At 40.6% G+C, this 26137-nt stretch overlaps 1 protein-coding gene across 6 annotated transcripts in view; it reads right to left on the bottom strand.

Annotated features, from left to right (window-relative positions):
- Window positions 1–26137, bottom strand: part of epha8 (eph receptor A8) — a 138700-nt gene that overhangs the window by 11679 nt on the left and 100884 nt on the right. For 2 of the 6 annotated variants that reach the window (XM_085455673.1, XM_085455670.1), the window contains 10 exons: window positions 25086–25241; window positions 24439–24867; window positions 22196–22320; window positions 18486–18648; window positions 12932–13064; window positions 10601–10668; window positions 10156–10281; window positions 9381–9566; window positions 5189–5250; window positions 3222–3431 (listed from right to left, as the gene is read on the bottom strand). In XM_085455673.1, coding sequence (XP_085311799.1) covers window positions 3222–3431; window positions 5189–5250; window positions 9381–9566; window positions 10156–10281; window positions 10601–10668; window positions 12932–13064; window positions 18486–18648; window positions 22196–22320; window positions 24439–24867; window positions 25086–25241 — 1658 coding nt within the window. Of the gene's footprint in view, window positions 1–3203; window positions 3432–5188; window positions 5251–9380; window positions 9567–10155; window positions 10282–10600; window positions 10669–12931; window positions 13065–18485; window positions 18649–22195; window positions 22321–24438; window positions 24868–25085; window positions 25242–26137 lie in introns of all 6 variants that reach the window. The other 4 variants (XM_085455671.1, XM_085455669.1, XM_085455674.1 and 1 more) reach the window with 3 other exon arrangements.

The raw sequence follows: 26137 nt of genomic DNA on the forward strand, positions 1-26137 counted from the left end.
TGAACTTGTAAGAACTGTCTTATCAGTCTGTGTCAGATCCTGAATTTGAAATTTCCACTGAAGTCACAAGTAAGAGGCAAGTGGAACCAAGATCTAGGCCATTTGCTTTTTGAAGTTTGCAAAGACTGCTAAATTGTGCCTGTGGTAGTTCACTCTTTGCAACATAGTACGCTGTTCTAAACAGATTTTTCAGGTTTATTTTTTGTATGTTATTTGCAATTGGTGTTTGTTCTGGGAAAGATATTGCAGACTGAGCAAAAATGCATTTCTTGCATTTCTCATGGGTTCTAATGGGGGCCTTTCTTAAAATGACTGGTCCCAGTAACAAAGGCGCTTGTCGACTCAGAAATCGAGAGAAAACCAACAACACACCCGGCAGAACATTATGTTATTTACACGGGTGCACATAAGTGGTCCGCATGTGCGCATTCGCTGTCAAAATAAAAGACGCGCACCAGATAAGAAGTTGCAGCGCGCGTTTGCGTCCATATAAAAAGCACTGTTGTTGTCCGCTAGAGTGGAATTTTCACAGCACATTCTGCACCACATCTCTGTGCGTTCATCATTTGTTTGAAGCCAGCTCACCTCCTGCAACCACTTTCCCGAGAATACGCGCTTCTTTTGTGGTTCGGACTCTTTCTGACATTTCTTTGGAGGTGGAGGAACACCAAAGTAATTGCTTAAAGGAGCTTCTTCGACATCTTTAAGAGTTCTAAACAAATGTCTGTCCTCCTCCAGAAAATCTTATGTACGCAAACACGCGTTGCAACTTCATATCTTGTGCGCGTTTTTTATTTTGACAGCGAATGCGCACCTGCGGACCACTTATGTGCAGCCCTGGTTATTTAGCTCGTCATATTGCAGCCACAGAAATTATTTTGTCCATGAAACCATAAAGCTGCACTTTCTTTTTGCCTTATAGTCTGATTTGTCATAACTTCTCCGTTTTGTGGTAAGCTTTTCTTTGGCTGTCACTTCTTCACCCTGACCTGTCTTATTTGGCTCAGCAGAACTGAAATATATATCCTGCTGCTTTTACACGCGCACTCACATAAGCTCAGCGATTCTCTGTGCGATCAACCTCTCACATGTTTAAGCTTGCTGCAGGAGGTTTCACTTGTCATGTTTGCGTAGTAAGCTAACGATTGATAAGACGATGTCAGAGGAATTGGTGCACAAATTATCATCACTCACCAATCAGTGCTGTCGCTCTCTATACACAGTTCGCACGATTGCAAAGTGAAAGCAAAAAACAAGCGCAAATTCAAACGCGATTTCAATATGTCACATATTGACAGTGGCTCACTGATGCCAATGACATAATTACCCAGCTACATTTCCGAAAGAATGCAAAAGCATTGACATATATTTTTCCTTCCTACAATAGCGTGACGGGCAGGGCAGAGATAGATTTTGGTAGCCCAACTGGAAAAATCGCTAGCCCCGGGACGTCGGGCTACCGATTTTGCCAGCCCTGTATCTGATTGAGGAATCACTCATCTTTGGAAAAGAGAGTTTATTACAGAGAAATGGCTCTTTCCAAAATAAAAGCTATACTATACGCTTCTTCTGGGCTATATTCTCAGCAGCATATTAAACATATCAGGTCCCCATAAGGAGAATCATGTGCTAACGGCTGTCTAAGTGACTCGAGTAAAGTTTGTAGCATGCATGCTTGTTGTTTTTGTCTGCTTCCACTTGTCTTTGCACTAGGATGATGTCGGCGTAAATGTGCAGTCATATTCGTTGTGTTCCCACTAGTGCTGTCAGCGTTAATCTCGTTGAAATGACGTTAACGCCACAACACAGCAAATCTCCGTTAACGAGCTACCCCTGATCGTCCCGTGCGTGGTGCTGGACGGCCAACACGTTAACGAGCTAACTGCGCTAACACACTAGTTCCCACCCATGTAATTGAGCATTGCGTGGCACATCCAACATACTGTTTTACTTTAGTCCATGACGCGCTTACCTTCAGGGTCATACGTCACATGAAGACCAAAATAGTTCCAAACGCCAGATCTGAATGAGGGTGGGGGAGGTTCAATTTGCCTTGTTGCAAGGAGAGCTTAACTTCTGTCTCGCTAGCTTGCCCTGCGCTCAGTGAATCTGCGGTCAACTACTCCGCCTAGGCTGCACTGTCGAGCACAGATCCACTGAGCGCTCAACACAGACAGCATCGTCAGAAGGAAAGTTGATAAAATAAATTACAAATGTTGTATTGTTCGATACATATGCGTACCGAACCGAAAGCACTGTATCGAACGGTTCAATATCGATACGAATATCGTTGCACCCCTAATATATATATATATATATATATATATATATATATATATATATATATATATGTATGTGTGTGTGTGTGTGTGTGTGTGTGTGTGTGTGTGTGTGTGTGTGTGTGTGTGTGTTGGTTTTAAACACCAATTATAGTTTAAGATGTGTTGGATAATGTATTTTCTACAGTTGTGGAGACAGAACAGACATGCTGTGATAATAATCTCAGAAGCTCGATGTGTTCATAAAAGTGTAGCATAGATATTTATCATTAGATAGTTAAAGGTCAGAATGTGATTATATTTTACTGAAGTTGATGCCTTGAGCAACACAATTAAAGGCGCTCCATCAATTTATTTGGGCATTTACACAAAACTGGGGCCTCAAAGGAATCAGCGGGAATCAAGATATACCAGCTTCTGGTGTGGTGCTAGTGTGGCTATTCTTTAAAAGCTGCAAGATCTTATGGGAGATAAGGCACAACAGAAGCATTTTTAAATAACGGCAGGACAAATTGTATTAATAAGCTGCAGATATAAACAGCTTTATGTTGTTAAACCTTTACATTTAGAATGAGACAACTACAACTGAGTTAAAAAGAAGGAAAAGTGAACCGTGATCTATGATCTCCATTAGCCTATACTCCACTGCTCCAGTTTTCACTGTCACTTATAAGCAAAATAAACATTATTAAGTTAAATGCATATTCTATTGTTAAAAAAAGATCATTCCTAGTGATTAGTAATATTATGTTACATTAAGTGTGTTATTATACAAATATTTTAATTATTATGTCATTCATTCATCTTAAATCATATGTCATTTTGTGTGTTATAGCAAAGTTAATAGGAGACAATATCACACCTGCATGCATGTGTGTGTGTGTGTGTGTGTGTGTGTGAGTGTGTCGCTGCATTAATGCTTGCCTCAATGTGAAAACTCACACTGGTGGTGTATGCAGCGTCTGGGTCATCCTCGAGTACTCTGGATAGCCCAAAGTCAGACACCTTACACACCAGGTTGCTGTTGACCAGGACGTTGCGCGCGGCCAGGTCGCGGTGGATGTAGCCCAGGTCAGACAGGTAGGTCATGCCGGCTGCGATGCCACGCAGCAAGCCAACCAGCTGGATAATGGTAAACTGGCCATCGTGTCTCTGCAAGAAGGAACAAAAAAAATTTAAAGATCAGGAAGGGAGTGGCAGGGAGGTAGAGTATTAAGGCTAGATCAAAAAAAATAAAATAATGCGATGGCATAGCAGCTGAGAAGATAAGCAGTGATAATAGAAGAGATTTTAATCAAGATAGAGCAAAGAGTAAAGATAAGAGAATAAAACATGACAGGGATTTGCTTTAAGTAATAATCTGCTGTATTATCATATGAGCAAATACAGGAGCTGTTTGACATTGTCAATGTAATACAATGTTAAACCAACCTATACATGATGTAAAGAAAACTTTCATATTTGCTCCTCTACACTATTCTCAACTCCTTGCAACAGCTCTGCATCACACTGTCAGTAATGTCACTGTACTCTGAAACATGCAAACACCAAACATCAACAGAAAAAATGCCCAACATCACAAGATAGGATTTTTTTTTTTCCATTTTAACAACTGAATTGATCTCTGCTGTGGTGTCAGTGCTATTTTTCAAAGATGTTAATGAGGGCACAAGATTCAGTGTTTTTAATGAGAATTAAGGTGAGTTTAAAGTGCTAAAAGTTCACCAGTTACTGGTTATGACTGGTAAAGTTAGTGCTAGGTTCATACCAACGCACTGTATGTAGTGTTTCCCTATATGGCATACTCAAATGGAAATCTTATCACAGAGGTGAGAGGCCAAAATGCGTGAGGGAGATGATCTGAAAGGCCACACGAGCAGTTTTTGAAACTGCTTATCCAACGTGTCTAAACACAAATCTATTCCTAACCTACCTGTGGTGGTTCACTAGCCATCTGACGAATGTTAATAGGGGAAACAGTGAAATTGACAAAACACCAGAAAACTAATGAAAGTTGTGAATCAAAGCTTCATGAATAGGTTGCTTCAAAATTATATTTGAGTATAAATGAAAAACAAAGCCTTATTTTAATTTTCCATTTCTGTGTGTGTGTGTGTGCCAGGGGCAGTTTACAGCCAGGCACAAACTCATTTGCACAACCACGTTATGTGTTATTGGAGAGATTTTAAAACAGAGTTTTGGCACTCGGTGAGTCCTGAACATAAATATATAGTGAAATTTCACAGCAGAGCAGATGGTGGTTGTCCAGTTTTTGCCCAAAAAAGACCAAGTCAGTAACAGAAACTGGGTAAAATATGAGACAATTATAATGCTGCATTGATATATGCACGTAGTTACGGTTCATGATAAAGATTTATTTTCTTGGTTTACTGCATAGAAAAACTGAAGATGGAATTTGTTTCATGTAGACTGAGCCAGACACATTTATCTTAGAATGAACAGCATTTTAAAAGACAGATCTCATTTTTTATGTGCCAGTGATCACTGAAAGGACAGCTATGGGTCTTTCCCCATCCAAGATAGGAGCTTCACAATAACTGTCCCAGGCATTACCAAGATGGTTGCCAAAAGGCAACACTTTTCTTTAAAGTTTCATGAACATTTCAATAGTTGCTGAACATGATTGCTGTTTTGTGTTTGGTCTATTACCATATTATTTCTGATGCTACAGTGGGTTGAGTTCTTGGACATGCAGCTAGCATTTGAAAGTGAGTAGCACAAACCCCTCCACTAACGCATTAGGAGAAAATCAAAGGAAGGAAGACATTACACAAACTGTTAGCTGAACAACTCATCAACAGTCAGAAGTGCACTAAAACAGTTGAAATGAGATGGCATTAAAGGAAAAAGGAGTATAGAGCTCTTTAACTGAGAGTTTAAATACCAACCCGGAGGAAGGAGTCCAGAGAACCATTCTCCATGTACTCTGTGATGATCATCACTGGTTTGCCTGGAAACACCAACCAAAAACCTTATGAGCTTATTTGGATATCAGCTATTTATTTGTTTGTACACACTGTACAGTAAGTGATGCAGGTGCTGAATAAAAACAGATGCAATGTCTTAATTCTATTATTTAATGTGTTTACCTCTATTTTCTTAAAGGGATTCGATCACTCAAAAACCTGTAATATTCTGTCCTTCTCTCTTACTTGTCAGTGTCTAACTATACAGGTGGTTTCTTGGAAGAGTTTCTTGTCTTTAGCGACACTGCATACTAATTCTAATTAAGTTGTGAGTCTGTAGTGCTTCCACACAAATAGACAACAATTTAATTAGACTCAAGGAAGGTCTGAATGCGACACTTCGCTGGTAGCTGCTTACTGTAGCAATTTGTTCAAATAAATTGTGAAAAGTTGCTGACAGTTATATATACAACTTGGAAAATACGCAAGAGAGAGATGTTGAATCTGTGATCATCTAGGAATGTTCTTCTAGTATTTCAAAGCTGCACATTGTACAACCCACCCACCCCCAAACTGGCTGTCTCCTCTACATTATTATCTACAGTATCATTTATTAAATTACATGCTGTATGGAATTCCAGCACAATGTGAATCTTCTTCAACCAAAATGAGACAGCTAAATTATACATCTAAATCTCAACAAAACCATATAAACCATAAAACCATATAATTAGATTTTTATTTCTCTAATCCATAGATTTCCAACTCATACCATTTCCATTAAAGAGGCGCTAAAAGTCACCAAAATAGATAAAAGCCTTGTATTGAATCATTACTGCTTTGATTAGTATGATTCACATGGCAACAGGTTGTTTTTTAATGCAGTGATGATCGTTTTATGCTAGAAAACATGCCCCATGGTTGTGGAACAGATACTACTCTTTTTCAGAAGGGTACGATTACTGGCCTGCACCAAGCAAGGAAAACAACTAAGGGGATGGAAGGGTAGTGGTGAAACATCATGTATGAGTAAGAAATCAAGAAAAATATCACATGTTCCTGATTGGAAATCAGTGAAACATTTGATGAACTCAAATTGTAAAAAGATAAACCTAAGCTATGTTTCAGTAAGAGCATGTCCACCTGCACATTATGAAGAGAACTCCAGGAACTGGGACTAAGTAACTATTTAGCTTAAACAAAAACACTTAACAAGTAAAGTTACTAAAAAAAAAGGCTTCACCTTGCTCGGGAGCAAAAAGATTGGATTGAGAAAAGGTCATGTGGTCTGATAAGTCCAGTTTTACGCTTTCAGGCAGTATTACCAGATAACTGATCTTTTTCTTCAGGAGGACCATCGAGTGCTGCAACACAGACCTGTGCAACAGAGACCTGCAGCCCACGCTGCCCCCGCTGGCCCCCACCGAACGAAGCCCCCACTGGCTGGCCTTCCTGATCTCCATGACGGTCTGCTGCTGCACGCTGATCTGCATCACCGTGGTTTACTACTACAGGTATAAGTTTATACTCTGAGCCCACTGAGACAACATGATCACACATGAATTGACCACCACAGACTCTAGACCTTAGCCCCATTTAGAAAACTTGAGATTTGCCGGAGAAGAATTTATACAGTATTCCAATTTTCCCATCATCAATAGAAAATCTTGACACACAGTTAATGCAACTCTGGATGGAAATAACTGCATAAACTTATGCTACAATTAATGTGTCCTGTCATTAAAAGTAAAGGTGATCCAATGAAACAGACTTTTCATTTGGCCTGGCAGTGTATATGCTGTTACAAAAGGGATGCCTACATCATAAATTGTGTGCAAAAGTCTTTAAATGCCCGCATTGCTTTATTTTCTTTAGGGAGTTAGACTTTCTTAGTAGTCTTGATCAATAGTTCTCCAGGCTTTCCAAACAGCTTCACAGTGTGTTCATCTGTTTATTTTGGTGTTTGAATTGATTAAAATATTTAAATATGATGGTAGTATGAGATTTAAGGATATACAATGAAATAGAAACTAGAAGTACAATTTTAGCCTTTAAAGTATACCTACAGTGTATTCACAGCTTTTGGCCAAAACCTTGTTGAAGCATCAATTACAGCCACAACTTTTTGTGAATATTCTTGAGTGTCCCACGCAGAGTCCAGACTTGGACCCAATTGAACATCTCTGGAGGGATCTGAAAAACCTGATGGAGCTTAAGAAATTCTGTAAAGAATAATGGGAGAAACTGGCAAAAATAAGTGTGCCAAGCTTGTAACAGCATACTTAGAGTGGTTTCAAAGCCACTCCTTTGTTATGTTGGCTATGTGGTCAGGGTCATTGTCCTGTTGGAGATGAACCTTCTCCCCAGTCAGAGGTCCAGAGCACTCTGGAATAAGTTATCTTTAAGGATGTCTCTGTACATTGCTCCATTCATCTTTCCTTCAACCTAGTAGTCCCACAGTTCTGGCTGCCCAAAAACATCCTCACATCATGATACTGCCACCACCATGCTTCACTGTAGGGATGGTATTGGCCGAGTGGTGAATGTCTGGTTTCCTCCAGACATGATGCTTGGCATTCAGGCCAAAGAGTTCAATCTTTGTTTCATCAGACCAGAGAATTTTGTTTCTCATGGTCTGAGTGTCCTTCTGGTGTTTTTTGGTAAACTCCAGGAGGAGTGTCATGTGCTTTTAACTGAGGAGTAGCTTCTGTTCAGCCACTCAACCATACAGACCTGATTGCAGAAATGGTTGTCAGATTGACCACCGGGTTCTTGGTAACCTCCCTGACTAAGGCCCTTCTACTCTGAAAGCTCAGATTGGCCAAGCAACCAGCCTAGGAAGAGTCATCATTCATAAAGGGTTCTTCCATTTATGAATGATGGAGGCCAGTGTGCTCACTGAGTACTTCAATGCTGCAGAATTATTTCTGTACCTTCCCCAGATCCGTACCTCAATACAATCCTGTCTTGGAGGTCTACAGACAATTCCTTGGACTTCATGGCTTGGTTTATGACATACAATGTAAACTACGGGACATTATAAATAAGCAGGTGTGTGGTTCTCCACATCATGGAGGAGATCGTGGAGATGTAACTTAACAAAATGTGGAATAATTATAGCACAGTGAATACTATTTGGATGCACTGTAGTAACACTGGCTTTTCACTGGAAACTTTATTTATTTAATCAATAGACAAAATTGACTTTATGTACATGTGTGATCAGAGAAGCTGCAGTGCCTCGTCAAACCGTTTTTAGAGGTGTGGTAAGGCTGATATTAATACTTAATTTGGAAGACCACAAAAAGTCACGTTCTCATTTTTTGATAAATCTAACGGGACAATTAGAATTCAAACTGGTGCTTGCACTGTTTGAATGTTCCTGACAAAACTACAACTGTGAAGTAATTCTGCATTAAAGATTTTTGCTAGACAAAATATTAGTTGCTAGCTGCAAGCCTGGTTCTGTGAGTATGTGTAGCTCCCAGGCTTTCTTCGTTGGTTATTTGGATTGGTCCGATGCGTGGCCAGAGCCTCAGCAGATAAAAGTCTGGCTCTGCCTCTGTTTCCAATTAGCCAAAAAAGCAAAAAAATAAATAAAATCATTGCCAGATTTTAGAGACTTGTGTTGTTTGCTTTTACACTTGTCTGCTGATGTGCCAGGACTGCTCCGCTATTAAGATTTAAACAGAGCTGTTAATGTTGGACTTGGAATGTGAGCTATGAAAATGGGAAAAACAAAAATACTGAACTTTGTTTAACTATACACTATCATCATTTAGTAGTAATATGCATGTTGTGGTCTGCATAGCTACAATGAGGAGTTTAAAGAGTACATCAAGCTAGGAAACTGCATAGGGCATCGGGATTTAATGAAGTACTGTAAATCAAGCATTAGAGTGAATAAACACATCCTTTGTAATAGTGTTTGCCCATCTGGAAGGGTACCCCAGCCCAGCTAGCATGCTATAGTTGATAATGTTGACGACACGTGTGCTGCCAAAGCATTTCAGGCAGGCCTCCCTCTCTAGAGTTTCTGTGCCACAATTGCAAGTATAGTGGAATAAGCAGTTCAGAATTAATACAGGTCTTGCCACACCTGTGTCTGAAAGCAAATAGTTTTGAAAATGATCTATATTTTTCACAATGATATATTGTAGTTGATGGAGCGTACTGTGAGTTACTACCCCCTCTAAACGGATGACATTGGGGTGGTCGAACTGGGCCATTATTGAAGCCTCGGCCAGGAAGTCTCTCTTCTGCTTTTCTGTGTATCCTGCCTTCAGGGTCTTTAGAGCCACTGGGATGTCTCGTTTTCCCGGGAGCCTCATACGTCCGTAGCAAACCTCCCCAAACTCCCCTGAAAACATGGCAGAGGAACACAGTAATGCAGCACATCAAACATATTCAGCCTTTAAATCTGTTCCACAATGGTAAATATTCGTCGTGCTTCCCTGCACCCTCCACCCACGCCTAAGCCATTTGTGTGAATGAGAACATGTCATTTAATTTGCCAGGGTAGATAAGAGAAAACAACCCACTTACAAACTATCTGTTCACATATATGTGCAAAAGCTGCCAAGAGCTAATTAGCAATCCATTCTTATCTTTAGCTCAACAGAACTTTAAACTGGTGGTTGCACTGTTTGAATGCGTCTGTGTCATACATTTCTATTTGTCTCTGGCTGCAGCAGTCATATGTAGCACAGTGAATTGTGAGGCTGACACAGTGTTAGTATTCTCTTCCTGTCTGAGGAGCTTTGATTGACAGCCCCACGCAACGCTCTGATTCCACTTTGCTATCCTCCTCTCTGCTGCACACCACAGCCTTTACACCGGCCAATGATTTTAAGTTAGCATAGCCAATGATTCTCACTATGTATGTATGTGTGTGTGTGTGTGTGTGTGTGTGTGTGTGTGTGTGAGCACACACAAGTTCATGGTTTTACCTGAACCAATGATTTTCTCTATTTTGATCCTGGAAGCTTCAATTTCTCTGGCAAACTCGTGGACCGCCTGGCAGGGGTCCTCGTACGTGTGTGGGTCGATATAGAACCTCGCATCGGGGAATGACACTAAGATAAACAACATTAGCATTTGGTCACATATTGGAGAATGAGAGCAACATCGCATCTGAGCCCCGTCACCGGTGTGTGCAGGGAAAACCTGATGAAAGAGGAGAGAAATGACACTGAAAAAAGAGCAGACAGAGGGAGTGGAAGAATACACAGCATGCAGGGGCCAAGGAGTGTATTCTCCTGTAATCACTCAGAGCCTGATGAAAATTGTTTGCTCTGAGGATGAACTTTATTAAACAGGGATGAAAATGCGACTTTGTCAAAGAATGCCATCTAATCTATTATTAGTAATAATTGAGAAATGGGCCAAACATACCGTGACCATTCTGGTAATGCATCTTCTCCTCGTCGGAGTCCTGGAAGGCTTTGCTATAGCCACAGTGTCTATACAAAGCACACACATACACACACACACGCACGGCCACAAAAACACACACACACACACATGCCCATACATATACAGAGGGATGAATACAGGACAATAGTGGAAAACACTTTCAAACTCTAAGTATAGTTGAAAATTACTAAATCAATATTTGCTCATAATTAATTACTAAGTTTAACAAAGCTATTCATCACTTACTGACACTTAGTCATTTATTAACAACAAGCAGTGAGACTTTACGGTGTTACTGGCAACCAGTCAAGGGGTAGACTGGTTGAGGTGGTCTAGGTGTTTTTTGTTATAGCTGCAGAATAAAATGTAATGTAGAAAAAAGGGGACTTTTCTTATAGTTTCATACATTATATATACATCATTTTGGCATGTTTTCTGTTAAAAGCTTCTCCACACAGGGGTTCCAATTACCCTACCCCTAACTCTAGACTGGTTGTTGGTGAATTGGAGGATGGTAAAAGGTTAAAGAGTAAAATTCCTTTCTGTTAGTTTGGCGAGGTGAGGTATCATTTTTATAATAGAAAACCTTTTTCTATGGGCATGTCCACATAATTAAAACTCAACATTATTAGAATCAATATTCATATTGACAAGGCAAAGCAAAGACATCCCAGGAGTACATTTAAGAGCGAAAAGGAAAATGACTTCTTCACTCATACACGTTCAAATGTTGCCACTGTAGCTTTAGGGCATGTGTTTTTTGATGTTAGGTCTACACTGATGCACTGCAGGGTATTTCATTTCCTGCTTACATGTAAAAATATCCTAGTTTACTATTTTGATAAAGATGTATAATAAATCAGTGACTGACAACCTACCCAGAGTGCAACAAAGTGATTATGGTGCTTATTAGCATAGACTGTATATATAAGATGGATTTTACCATTGGTACCCATTTACCAACCTACATGTATACTTTGGTATATGTATACCATGTACCTAATGTTAGTAAAGTTCTGTTTTAGAGCCTTGAGCTGAGAGGTTTCCCTGTCATCACCTTGGTGTTTTAAAACAGGATGATTGATCACACTGTAAAACTGAGGGGCACTGCACCCATGTTATAAGTAAATCTTGGTTTATTCTCATTTCTGACTCTAATTTGGACCATAATTTAAAAGATGTTGTGTTCAATATGCCCTCAAACTAGTGACTGAACCCATAAAGTCATCAGGAAAGTATCACAGAACAAGAAGGAATTTCACCTCAAATTACTCTTAAAAAGTGTTTTTGCAACTGCAGGACTCACCCCCTGCAGGTCATTAGAAAAAAAAAGCAGGTGGTAAATATGTAGGTCTAGAGCTCTAGAGCCTGGTATGTCCACTAAATACTGACCATCAGCTAAAAAAGTGAGATGAGTAACAAATGAGATGCATGCTAGCATTAGCATGACTGCTAGCATTAGCTAGGCTACTTTGTTTTATTTTCTTAGATATATATTGCATTAAAATTTTAATCAGTATAATAGATATATTATATCTATTAATATTTTGCAACGCTGTTTAATGCAGTTTACTTTCTTTGTAAAAACTAAACCTTTCCCTTGTGGTTTATTATTGCCTTGTAGTTAAATATTTTCATGAGTAAAGTGGCCATCCCCCTAAACTCAAATACCAACTCTTCTTTTTTCTTTTTCTTTTGCCTCAGTGGCATATGCTAAAAACTCTCCAGTCACGACAGCAGGATCTTGTCTGGAGTTCTCTAACTCATTATATTTTTTCCCACTTTTTCTATTGGCAATGAAAAACCTAATATGCACTGAAGTGTAAATTAATTAAGGGCAATGAAATTAATTATTTGGTACAGTTCTACAGAGATGTAACTAAAAGACATCAAAAGGGAGGGGTAGGGGGGTGGGATAAGTATGAATATTTGGCTTGCAAGCTACTGGACATGAATCAACATAATTAAAACCACTATGAGGTGGAAATTACAAGTTAGGAAATTAGCTAAATAAGACAGCAAGGGCTAAGGAATATTAGCCTTCAAAATTCTCCTTTATACATTATACTTAAGCTTGAAAATATAGCATGCAGACTTCTTGTGCATCTAGCATTACAAACATTTTAACGTCATAAGGGGTACTAAAAGGTACTAATGGTACTTCTCAAACACAGGCTTAAACAATATCTTCTCCCACATTTTTAGGTGGCAACAGCTGAGAGAAATACAGCGCACACGAGAGATTTGATCAAAAGAAACTACACAAAGAGGCATGGTCGTAAGAGTAGTGTAAGAAATTGTTCCACACACAGCAGAGATGGGTAGTGTGGTAAAGTGTAGCCTTGCCGTTTCCTGCAGATGATGATGGCCAGAAAGGTGACCAGACCAGACACCAGGGCCATGCAGATCCAGATGATGGTCATGGTGTTGTAACGCAAAGGAACTGCAGAGACACACAAACACAGTGTGTTAGCTGAGGGAACGCTGCCACAAATGCTCACAGTTTACACAAACACAGACACTGGTAAACACAGGTGGCAGGTAGAGTGTCATTGGTTAAACAAGATAAACAGAAATTTGGAGCTTTGTTAAATAGCCTCGCCATTTAACAATCACCTCCTGTTTGTCCATCACATTAGGTAGGAAATATCCAGCTAATGTGGTCAAATACCCAGAAAGACCGAATGTTGTCATAAAAGATTACATCTATATCTTTAAGTACACTGTCATACATAGATACATCGATGTCTGAGTTGATCTGCATAATAAAACTAAACGTTTTGGTTCAGTGAACACTGAAGTACACAGTAAGTGTTAGAAGTGTGCACCAACTATCAGATGAGCTTAGTAGCAGTGAATGTGGGAACAAGAAAGACAGAGTTTTTATAGAGTGAAAAGAAATATTGATCAAAATTTGAGGCTAGTGAACAATATAGTCTCCAAGCCAACAAATGCAAATATCCGAGGTGTGAAGATCCCTGTGACACAATGTGGTTTTTGTGATCTCTCATAATATAAACAATTGAGCTTGTGGGTCTTGCATAGTATCTTCGCTGTCCCTAGGACTGATCTCCTCTGGACAGAGATCTTGGATGTTTTTCCTGGGATCTGCTGGAGCCCATCGCCTAGCTTCAGAGTCACTGCACCAAGTGCTCCAATCACAACTGGGACCAATGTTATCTTCACCCTCCACATCTTCTTGAGCTCTTCTCTGAGCCCTTGGTACTTCTCCACCTTCCCATGTTCCTTCTTTGTGATGCTGCTGTCGTTTGGTATCGCTACGTCTATCACTCTGCTTCTCCACCACTACTATATCTGGTTGGTTAACCATCACCAGTTTGTCAGTCTATATCTGGAAATCAAACAGGAACAGTCATTCTCAACCACCCTAGGGGGCGGCTCCCATTTTGACCTTCCAAGCCTTCCAGGCCATACTCAGCACAGATTTTTCTGTACACTATGCCGGCCACGTGCTGATGGCGTTCCATGTATGCCCTGCCTGCTAGCGTCTTGCACCCTGCTGTTATGTGCTGGATTGTCTCTGGGGCATCTTTACACAGCCTGCACCTGGGGTCTTGCCTGGTGTGATAGACCCCAGCCTCTATGGATCTTGTGCTCAGAGCTTGTTCCTGTGCTACCATGATTAGTGCCTCTGTGCTGTCTTTCAGTCCAGCTTTGTCCAGCCACTGGTAGGATTTCTGGATGTTGATCATTTCCTCTATCTGATGGGGCTCATACCATGCTCAAAACACTCATGTTTTGAGCCATGTACCCGTTCATCAGTACAAAAAGAACTGGCAGGAATATCAGGTAGCACAAGATTGATAGAGTCTGGGATTTACCGCACCAGGAAGATCTCAGGTGCAGATGTTTCAAAATGCCCCTGAGGTAAAATGACAAGCAGAGGAAGATGGCTGACAGCTGACCTATACTGAGTGATAGCAAATCAGGAAAAGGAACACGAGAATCTCGAGAAATACCAAGGGCTTAGAGAAGAACCCTAGAAGATGTGGAGGGTGACGTTAACAGTAGTCCCTGTGGTAATCGGAGCACTAGGTGCGGTGACTCCCAAGCTAGGCGAGTGGCTCCAGCAGATCCCAGGAACAACATCAGAGATCTCTGTCCAGAAGAGAGCAGTCCTAGGAACAGCTAAGGTACTGCACAGGACCCTCAAGCTCCCAGGCCTCTGGTAGAGGATCCAAGCTCGAAGGATAGACCACCAGCAGGGGCGAGAGGGGATTTTTTTTTATGTATGTGCGTGTGTGTGTGTATTGTTTGCTAGTTTGGTCTTATAACCCTTCCAAGACAACTGAGCAGCAATAATTGCTGATGATGCCTTTTCTCCTTGACACTAAGTTAACAAATGCTCCAAAACCAATAAACTGCTAAAATTTCGGCTTTTATAAAGGTGCTCACGCTTGCAGATAATCAAGTTCAGCAAGTGCATTTTATCAGCAGCACTTGGATTCTACTTTCAGTTGGATTTCCTATGGAAGCAGAAATGGTGTACTTTCTTTTACCATTACTATGACTTACCGTGAAAGACGTTATTGCATCATGTACATTTTTTCACATTATTAATTTTTAGTGTGTACAAAGTAATAGCAAAACATGCTCACTCTGTCCATTCTGTATATCTTCAAAGTTAAGTAAGTACAGTGGGGCAAAAAGTATTTAGTCAGCCACCGATTGTGCAAGTTCCCCCACTTAAAATGATGACAGAGGTCAGTAATTTGCACCAGAGGTACACTTCAACTGTAAGAGACAGAATGTGAAAAAAAAATCCATGAATTCACATGGTAGGATTTGTAAAGAATTTATTCGTAAATCAGGGTGGAAAATAAGTATTTGGTCACCTCAAACAAGGAAAATCTCTGGCTCTCACAGACCTGTAACGTCTTCTGTAAGACGCTTTTCTGTCCCCCACTCGTTACCTGTATGAATGGCACCTGTTTGAACTCATCATCTGTATAAAAGACACCTGTCCACAGTCAGACTCCAAACTCCGCCATGGCCAAGACCAAAGAGCTTTCGAAGGACACCAGGAAAAGTATTGTAGACCTGCACCAGACTGGGAAGAGTGAATCTACAATAGGCAAGCAGCTTGGTGTGAAAAAATCAACTGTGGGAGCAATCATCAGAAAATGGAAGCCATACAAGACCACTGATAATCTCCCTCGATCTGGGGCTCCACGCAAGATCTCATCCCGTGGGGTCAAAATGATCATGAGAACGGTGAGCAAAGATCCCAGAACCACACGGGGGGACCTGGTGAATGACCTGCAGAGAGCTGGGACCAAAGTAACAAAGGTCACCATCAGTAACACACTACAACGGCAGGGAATCAAATCCCGCAGTGCCAGACGTGTTCCGCTGCTGAAGCCAGTGCATGTCCAGGCCCGTCTGAAGTTTGCCAGAGAGCACATGGATGATACAGCAGAGGATTGGGAGAATGTCATGTGGTCAGATGAAACCAAAGTAGAACTTTTTGGTATAAACTCAACTCGTCGTGTTTGGAGGAAGAAGAATACTGAGTTGCATCCCAAGAACACCATACCTACTGTGAAGCATGGGGGTGGAAACATCATGCTATGGGGCTGTTTTTCTGCCAAGGGGACAGGACGACTGATCCGTGTTAAGGACAGAATGAATGGGGCCATGTATCGTGAGATTTTGAGCCAAAACCTCCTTCCATCAGTGAGAACTTTGAAGATGAAACGAGGCTGGGTCTTCCAACATGACAATGATCCAAAACACACCGCCCGGGCAACAAAGGAGTGGCTCCGTAAGAAGCATTTGAAAGTCCTGGAGTGGCCTAGCCAGTCTCCAGACCTCAACCCCATAGAAAATCTGTGGCGGGAGTTGAAAGTCCGTGTTGCTCGGCAACAGCCCCAAAACATCACTGCTCTCGAGAAGATCTGCATGGAGGAATGGGCCAAAATACCAGCTACTGTGTGTGCAAACCTGGTAAAGACCTATAGTAAACTTTGACCTCTGTTATTGCCAACATAGGTTATGTTACAAAGTACTGAGTTGTATTTTTGTTATTGACCAAATACTTATTTTCCACCCTAATTTACCAATAAATTCTTTACAAATCCTACCATGTGGATTCATGGATTTTTTTTTCACATTCTGTCTCTCACAGTTGAAGTGTACCTCTGGTGCAAATTACTGACCTCTGTCATCATTTTAGGTGGGGGAACTTGCACAATCGGTGGCTGACTAAATACTTTTTTGCCCCACTGTATATATCATGTAAATTGAAAGTGACAGTAGAAGGTTTCCAGTATGAGTTTGAAACTAATTTCGCCTTTTCTCCAAAAGGTCTGCTTGAAAATGTTGATGATGGTAGAATTAATTACAGCTTTGTGTGAGAAAATTATTGGCAATTTTCTGTAATTATGTGATATTGACAGCTGACCTAACGTTCACCCACATTTTTGCGTGGCTATTGGTAGTTGCTTTCTCTGTTTCAGAAACAGCTGATGAAATCAGCGTCTTGTACTTGTCAGGATTAAGAATAGAGATGTCATCATCCTGCGCCGGAGTCAGAATTGATTGCAAACGAAATGGCAAGACATGTGGATGAAATGGATGGACTGGGCTGTTGAAAGTCGGTTAACAGAAATAGCAAACCTTAAAAAACACATATAGATTTGACACATAGATGTTAGATTTAACAGTCTGAGCCAATGTCACAGCCTGTATGACTACCCAGCCACTGTCAACTGATTAGGGCAAAATAACCTCCACTACCAAACACTGACATGAACTGGATGTTAAAAAAAGCTGAATCCTGAAAAGACAGGATGGTGCCAAATGGTCCTCAAACTGGTCCCACTGCAAACCTTCACAATATATAGAGAACAATACAGAATTCTGCCAAAGGATAATTTACTAGACAAGTTAAAAATTTGATCTGATGTTGGAACTAAATACGGATCATCAAAGCCTTAATATTTTATTTTAAGTGACCAAATTTAACCAGTCCATTTTATAACTGTCAAAAACAGTTGTCACACATGAACTCGACTGTTGCCTATGCAAGCACGCAAAAGGAAAGCCCAGGGCTGCAGTTCATGTGCAAAAACAGCTAAAGACCTTTGGAAATGAAAGTTGGGTATCAGCAAAATAAAAGTTATTCTATCTTTGTCCTCTGGGAACCGTACATATGCCCATTGTTCATTAGAATCCACCCAGCGTGGACTAAAGTGGTGCACTGACTAAGCCTAATCCCAAAACTTGGGACTTATTGATTACTCAGCATGAAGGCTCATGGAATGTGTACAGCCCTCTTGTTCAGTCAGCGAGAGTTTGGTCCGGTGAACAGCCTCCGAAAGGAGGCTATTAGTCAGTGAAACAGCACTGGGACTCCAACTAGGCAGGTGGTTGAGCTTTGCAGACCTAGCGCCTGCTCAGGACATTATCTGCCAAATCCCTTATTAGGAAAGAAAAATATTCGAATAGAAGTTTTCTGTAACAGTCTGTGTTGTTCTTACTTCAGGTGAAAGACATGAAACTTCTACCCCACAGCAGCACTGTGTTTAGCTGTTTGAAGCCTGTGTAGGCTGCAGCTTTGCTGACAGGGGTGACCCTCTAACAAAGCACAGATCAATGGAACAGAGGGGTGGACTGGGGCAGTTATCACCCAAACCTTTCCAGCCTAGGACCATGCTGTGCTGTTTGGCTTGACTTTGAGGTGATAGTCATTTAACTGTTGTTACTGGACTTTTTTTTCCCAGTGTATCAAAGGTTTCTAGTGACTCATGGAGAGCAGGAGATTTTACCAAACAATTTAGCGATACAGCGTTTTCTCTTTTCTTTTCTCCTCGCAGACCAGTGTACACGCACATACACACACCTGCTTTCCCAGTCTGGATCTCTATGTTCTGGCTGAAGCGTCCGCAGCCTGCTGAGGTTCTGGCTCGGACCTGGAAGATATACTTGGTACCTGGCTTCAGCCCTGACACTCGGGCGCTGGTGTTTTTGGACTTCAGAGTGGAGTAACTGTGCTCTTCATTATCCTGCAAGAATGACAAATACATCTAAAGATTAGGGTTGTGAAGATTGGTGTGACTTCCAAAAATGTGTTTCAGAAATTAATTAAATCAGTCGGCTGTTATTCTCGAGGTGTGGAGTAATGTTCCTAAACAAATGCTTTGCTAAGCACGTTTTACATTCAAGTTGTTATTTGGCATCAGTGCGCGATGCATTAAACTGTAACAACAGCAAGACCAAATCTAAGCAAGAAACCTTTAGGGTCTACACTAAGCTAGACTGTTTTTGTGACTAAGCCTGTGACTGAATACCACAATGAAAAGTGAATAAAAATTTAAATATTAGCAGACTGGGGGGAAAAAATCAAGTGGAAAACACAAAGCTGCAAATCAAAGTCTCTTTCTTGACAAACCCAGGTCCTCTATATTTATATATATATTACTGCATCCAGGACCACCTGCAAAAAACATAACAATGAGATACAAAAATTGCAATATATAACACTCTGGGTTGACATAAAACTAAAATATTTACTTTAACACACAATTACATGAGTGGCTTTATTTCTTATTAATGAACAAGTGAATTCTAAAGCAGTGATACAAAATCCCACATTTCATTCAAAATGTGTTTTTTTGAAGAATAATGACATAACCCCCAAAAGCTGAGAGACTGTCTAAAATGTAAACAAAAGCACAATGTAATGATTTACATAAACCCGTATTTTGTTTATAATAGAACACAGAAATGTCCCAAATTCTAAATTAGAAAAATTGCAATTTTAAGCTCATTTAAATTAGATGAAGGCAACGCAATTAGGCTGGGATGTTTACCAGTGTCGCTTCTTTTAATAACAGTCTGTACTGGATTTTTGGGAGAGGATGCTGTCCCATTCTTGTCTGATCTAGACAACAGTCCTGGGTCCCAGGTCTTCTTAGTCATAGTTTTCATTTCATGATATGCCATGAGAGTTGCAAGTCAGTGGATTCTGTTCTTATTTACATTTTATATACACCCTTTCTACAAATAATAAATAAAACCACACAGTAAAGACAAATATATATGTCCCAATATAAAAACACACAGTCCAACGTACAGTCTTGCAGGCTGTTCTGCTTACACACTTCATGCACACACTGGATGCAAACAAGCCAAGAATAATGGACACAAAAAATTGAAGGAAATGCTAACTACTGATTCAGCCAAATTAGTGGGCTGATCCATCATCAGTGTTCATCATCATCTCTGATAGATAAATAACCAAAATCAGTTGTAATCCCAGTAGCTCTCCAACAGAAATGCTATTTATTCTTTCTATGCCTCTATAAAACACTTAGCTCAGTGTGAATAGTGCCATACATGGAAACTTACCTTGCTGTACACATACAATTAGTAAATCTCATACAGCACACATTATTTAAGATGCTTTATCTGCCCACAGCTGCTACACATCTGCAAGCTGCTTAGCAACCCGACTTTTTCTCATTCTCTTTCTTTTTATATTGCATCCTCATCTGTGTTTTGTAGGCAATTAAAAACTTTTTACTGTGTATTCCATTTTTAACAAAAACAAACTTAAACAACAGGCAGATGATATTCTTCAAACCAACAATTTAAACTACATTTATCACATGAATGCATGAACACTATAGTTTATTTGGACTCCTTTCCAAATGTGCTATTATTCTTCCATGAAAACCCACCAGAGCGCCAAATGTGTATTGATCCATGGCTGACAATAGACCTCAACAAGATGCAGCATTTCCACCTGTTTGAGTAATATTTAATCAAAGCTACAGTGCCACCATTGTTTTAAAAAAGTAACTGAGCTTTTTTTGGAAATGACACTTTATTATTGAGGCCCATTTCTTATGATGAATCTCTTCAGTATGAAGCAGAGGACCTGGATCTGAGGTTTGCAGACACCGTAGAAAATATGTAATGAATTATGAGGCAGAATTATAGGATTCGGTGACAATAAAGAAATTGCAGCCCAGATTTATCCTGTAAGTGCCTTTAAAGACGACTGAAAAAAATGGAAGATCACACTGAATCTACCACAGCTATCACAACACTCACTTTATTTCTTACAGTCTTCTTTAACTAGTAGACTCATTAGAGCCAATGCTGAACACAGGAAATGAATATAACCTGCTCTGTCAGTTAGACTTTATTGCCATGTAAATGCCTCAGAAAATCTTTTCATCTGCTTCTGTCAGTCAGAAAAATGAACCCTGAATCGTGTTTGTCCTATTTTCTTGTTTCTTTTTTGATATTAGATTCATTTGTGATGCATCTTTTAGTTAAAAGTGAATTGTCAATATTATTATGCATACCTATCTGTGTTACAAAATTCAGCTGTTTTCATGTACATATTCATCAAAAAGGGGATGTGCAGTTTATCATATTCCTATTTTGAAGTCTTGATCATGTTCATCATTATCATATCATTATCAATAATTTAGACATATTTTAAATGTGTGGTGGAAAAACACTCAACAAAACAATATAAAGAGTTACAAGGTGCTTGGAGACAGTAGAGCAGCTGAATCATTTGGGTGTCCCGGGGAAGGATAACAGCCAAATTATAAAGTGTTGGCTCTCTCTTGTTTTCATCATCGTCAGCTGCAGCAGCCACCATCCTCGCCGTGGCTCACTGTTGTTCAGTACAGTACTAAAAAACCTTACGAAAGCACATTGCTGACTTGTCCACTTGAAAATCCCCCACAGGCGTCTCACCCCTGAGCGAGGCCAGATTAAGACAGCAGCGCAAGAGACGAGCTAATCCTTCAGAACTCCCCACACCATCCTGCTTGTTTGGCTATGAGACCGCCGGCTCTCAGGCTGCTCCCTCTGCAATTAGCTGATTTCTATCAAACCACACACACACACACACACACACACACACACACACACACACACACACACACACACAGAAAACCACACATACTCACCCAAATGCACATACATGCACACACACACACACACACACACACACACACACACACACACACACACACACAGAAAACCACACATACTCACCCAAATGCACATACATGCATGCACACACACACACACACACACACACACACACACACACACACACAGAAAACCACACATACTCACCCAAATGCACATACATGCACATTCAGGCAAACACTTGTGGCAATTAGCTTATCGACAGGTCACGCCCGCCAAGCCGCTCGCTGCCACTGTCCCTTTCGCTAAGTTGAAAAACTACACCGTCTCATTCGCTTTCTGGCTCTCATTCTCTCAAAACCCCATTTCCTTTCAAGTAGCTCAGCTGCCAGCAGGGTCTTTTTCTTGTATTAAGTTATCCTGCGTCTGTCCAACCGTCACTCCTCTGTTCTCACAATATTGTGCCTCAGCTTAGTCGAGGCCCTTTGAAGACAATGCGTTTACAGGTACAGTTTTTCCTCTCATGAGATGCCTGAAGAGTTTCACGTAAGTTCTTTTTGGAAAATAAGCACAATAGGTTGGCATCGGCCTCAAACAAGTGACTACAGAACTGTTTTTAAGGCTTGAGTGGTACAGATGTAGCAACTGGCGTACCTTCTCATAATATTTGATGTCGTACTCGAGGATAACTCCGTTGGGCTGATCGGGTTCGTGCCACAGCAGAGTCACGCTGTTCTGACTGGTGTTCTCCTGCCGGATCGCTAACACTTCAGAGGGGGCTGCACAAGAAACAGGGAAGACAAGGTTTTGTCAACTCTAGATGTTTTTCCATGGTTACAGAGCGTAAGGAGATGAGGTTACTATAAAGTAAGTAAAGGCCTACTCTGACAGGCTTTTTGTTTTGTTTGTTTTTTCACCTGCTGTTAGCTTTAAGCTGCAACTCACTCGCTGATGGCGTCCAACTTTATTTCTAGAGTTTCTAGAATTTTAACTGCTAATAAGATCGAGGTTCTAATTGTTGCCCAAGGCAAGGTGTAATTAACAAAGATTAAAAGATTTCTTGATGAAGTCTTACTTTAAACCTAGATTAAATGTAATTCTGTTGCACAAAAATATTGTATTGTTATCAGTGTATTAACTTGGCTTTTTACTTGTGTGCTGTACTCACATTTGGTCTTAAAATTAATTCAAAGTTGTATTACAGATGTATTAAAAAGACCAAACACTGCTTTTCACCTCCTGTCATTTGTACCAGACGTCCTTTTGGAGACATGCATTAGTCAGTGAGTGACACTAACAGTTACTTCCAACTAGTCAACCAGAGACTGATTACAAGTCATTGCTGTCACATTCATCACAACAGAAATGGGCCGAGTTCTGTTCATGACGTCAGCGTGGAGCATAGAAGAAAGTTAGCCATGAGTTCTGTTTGCTGACAGTAGCAACTATTCCAACTAGTCCTTACAGAAACAAAGTGCACATTGCACAACCTGTTTTTCATTATCAGCACAAAATGTCACTGAGACAGCACATTCCTTTTAAATATTGTTATTTTGGCACTTCTGCACATTTGACAGTAAAAGAACTACAAAGTGAGAAAAGTATGTCTGATACAGAGCCAAGGCTCCGAATGATGTGACTGCAAGTGAGTCGCCAATAACTCACAGGTGACTTTTAAACTTGAGATTTAAACATTTTATTTCATTTAATTTTCATGACATTTCTCTTCTTTTGGCTTCGGATTATTATATAGTTTTCACACTGACTTATTTCAGGTTAGATGTGTGCACTTGCATGTATGAACATGCACCACTGATGCAATCATATCTTATGCTACCAATATAAACCAGTCACAATCCTGCTTCAGTGCACCTTTATAGATCTGTAACGCCGTTGTCATCCATTTACTTTATGTGCTACACGTACAGATTTTGTATTTATGATTATTTATTTTATTACTTAACACCACACTCCCTTTAAGCCAACTTATTTCTGAATGGCTCAGAGCATGAGATTTGTAAGGAGGGTGGAGATTCTGTGTCTACTAAAGCCTTGGGCCTGAGATGACCACATCCGTGATGTCATAGATCCAAGAGTAGACATAATTGTCTGACGCCTGTGCTTTTGCCTCACAGGGATCGCTTTAATATTCACTGGCTTTATTTTAATTAGAAACTACACCACTGTAACAGAATATAAATGACAGAAAATAAAGAAAGTCTCCTTAATGTATTTGTGAGAGATTTACAAACTCTTTAAATCTTTACCAAAAGACTTACAAACATTTCTACTTGCGAATTCTCTTGAACTCACAGTTCGTTTTCTGCTGTCATTACTTTTTCAGTTTCTGTTAAGACACTTTCTCTTTTATTTCAAAATCTCTGTCATACAACTCAATTGTTTCTACTTTAAAGTCTCTGAGAAAGTAGCCATTAGCATGGTGATCACTGAGCTACAGGCTTCAAATTGGAATTTACATCCTTGTACTCCATATTAGTTTACATTCCTTGTATTTTTTTCAGTTTTATATTTCCTAATTTTTTCTTTGTTTCTTTTTTGTGTTTCTTGTGAGTTCTTTGTATTACTATCTTCTGTTTTTGAATTTCTACACTTTACAGATCCTTGTGTGGAGGGTGTGGCTTGTTCTCCAGCTCCTCTGGAGAAAAACGTCTATTATATATGTGGGGACCAGGAAGTAATGAAGTCACAAATACACACCTAACCTAATGCTGACTCTTCACCAAGATCATTTCCTCTCATCGCACTTCAGACAGAAACATTTATTTTGAGGAAAAGTACAAGCCAAATACACTGGATATACATAAGGTTGTGATTAACTGTGCTGCCTACTAAACTCCTCGTAATGATTTCCAGTACGTCATTGTTCTGAACCCTACCTGCCTGGTTCGTTGTGATGTTGACCACGGCGTAAGGTGTTGGCTCATTGGTTAGGTGTGACACTGCATTCATGGCCAGGATGCGGAAGGAGTAGTTGGTGTGGGCCACCAGGTTGAGCACTGTCACCCAAGACTCCTTCAGCCCGGTCTGGCGAGGAACGAATCGGACCGCAGCCGTGCCCGAACGCTCCACCATCCCTCCTCCCCCTGCCCCAACACTTGCCCCTCCACCTGCCTTCCCTCCACCAGTGATGCCTCCAGGGAAGGATGAACAGTCCTCACAGGGCCCTCCTTCTCCCGAGCACTTCATACACAACACGCTGTACTGCAAGTCGCTGCGACCCCCTGTATCCAGAGGACGGTCCCACTCTAAATTCACGGAGGTCCCATTGACTGAGGAGATGACGCTTACTGGAGCAGATGGAGGGCCTGGAGAAAAGAGAGATTTGAGTTCATTCGGAGGTTTGATCATGTCTGAAAAAAAAGTAAATTCGATTTCTCAGGCAAAGATAAGTTCAGCACATCATGTCATGGTTATCGTGTGCTGTTTGAGTGTGTTTATGTGCACGTCTTTTCACTTTTTCAAGGCAATCCCACACCTTGCCTGTGGGACTGGGCTTTCTGGTACACGGTGTTTTTGTACTTACGGGAGCATGGAGCTGCCGGTGTGTCATCTGCTGCCCGATAGTAGTTGGTGTCACAGGGGCAGGAGAGGGCGGCTCTGGTCTCTGAGTGGCTGTGTTGAGGACATTTACCACACAGACCATCGCCTGCCACCGGCTTATAGAAACCCACCTCACAGGCTGCAGAAACGGGGAGATAGAGACAGAGAAAGAGTGAGAGAGGGGCAGGGAGAATAAATAGAGTAAATAGAGACCTTGCAGGGAAGCTGCATTGCCATAATCACTCAGACCGTGATAAAATTCAGAGAGAGTGCATTCAGAGAGGCATGAATCACACTCTTATAGCAAGCTGTGCATATCAACGTGAAGCTTCAACTTTTTCAAAACTGTGTCATCTCCTCTAAAGCATTCATTTTAGGACATAGACCCATCCCAACTCCCCCTTAATCTATGTATAATTACAGGCCTTGTAACCGCAGAGACTGCAGAGCAGGGGAGATGAAAGTCATACTTCTTTCTGTTCAGATTTGGGCTGAAAAGGCGCTGCACTGTTGATACTCCCAGTGAGACCATCTGAATCCAGACCGTGTTTCAACCTTATTCAGCTGCTCTGATACATATTCACTTTTAACTCTGCACTGATTAATAATAGAGGGGCTCTGATAAATATATTCTCTTTCCAGGCAGTTAATAGGCTTCTGCTTTGGTAAATGGGGCAGGGGTAAACCTCGCGTACACGCAGCAAAGCATCATATATGAAAACGATGCACCCTGTTTGCGCTTCTTCGCACATGGTAATTTGCGATTCCCCAAAATGCTGTGTTTTAGTTTACAGATGCAGTCTTTGCCTAACCTTTCCTTCTAAAGCAAATAGAAGACCATTTTAGGGCTTTAGACATCAAAGACACTGAAAGAAACATAAAATGGAAAATCAAGAAGAGCAAATTTATAAGAAAATATACAGTTGACATGTATTCCTGATTATTGAAGACATTTTTAGATATGTTTGTAAATGATTAAAACCACTCCCCATGCAAATGTTCAGCAAATCCATTCAATGTAGGGTCAGGCATTTG

This window comes from Copadichromis virginalis, linkage group LG5, assembly GCF_057382275.1.
Source record: "Copadichromis virginalis isolate Kocher_CV1m ecotype Utaka linkage group LG5, C_Virginalis_male_GT1.1, whole genome shotgun sequence".
Classification (NCBI taxonomy): Eukaryota; Metazoa; Chordata; class Actinopteri; order Cichliformes; family Cichlidae; genus Copadichromis; species Copadichromis virginalis.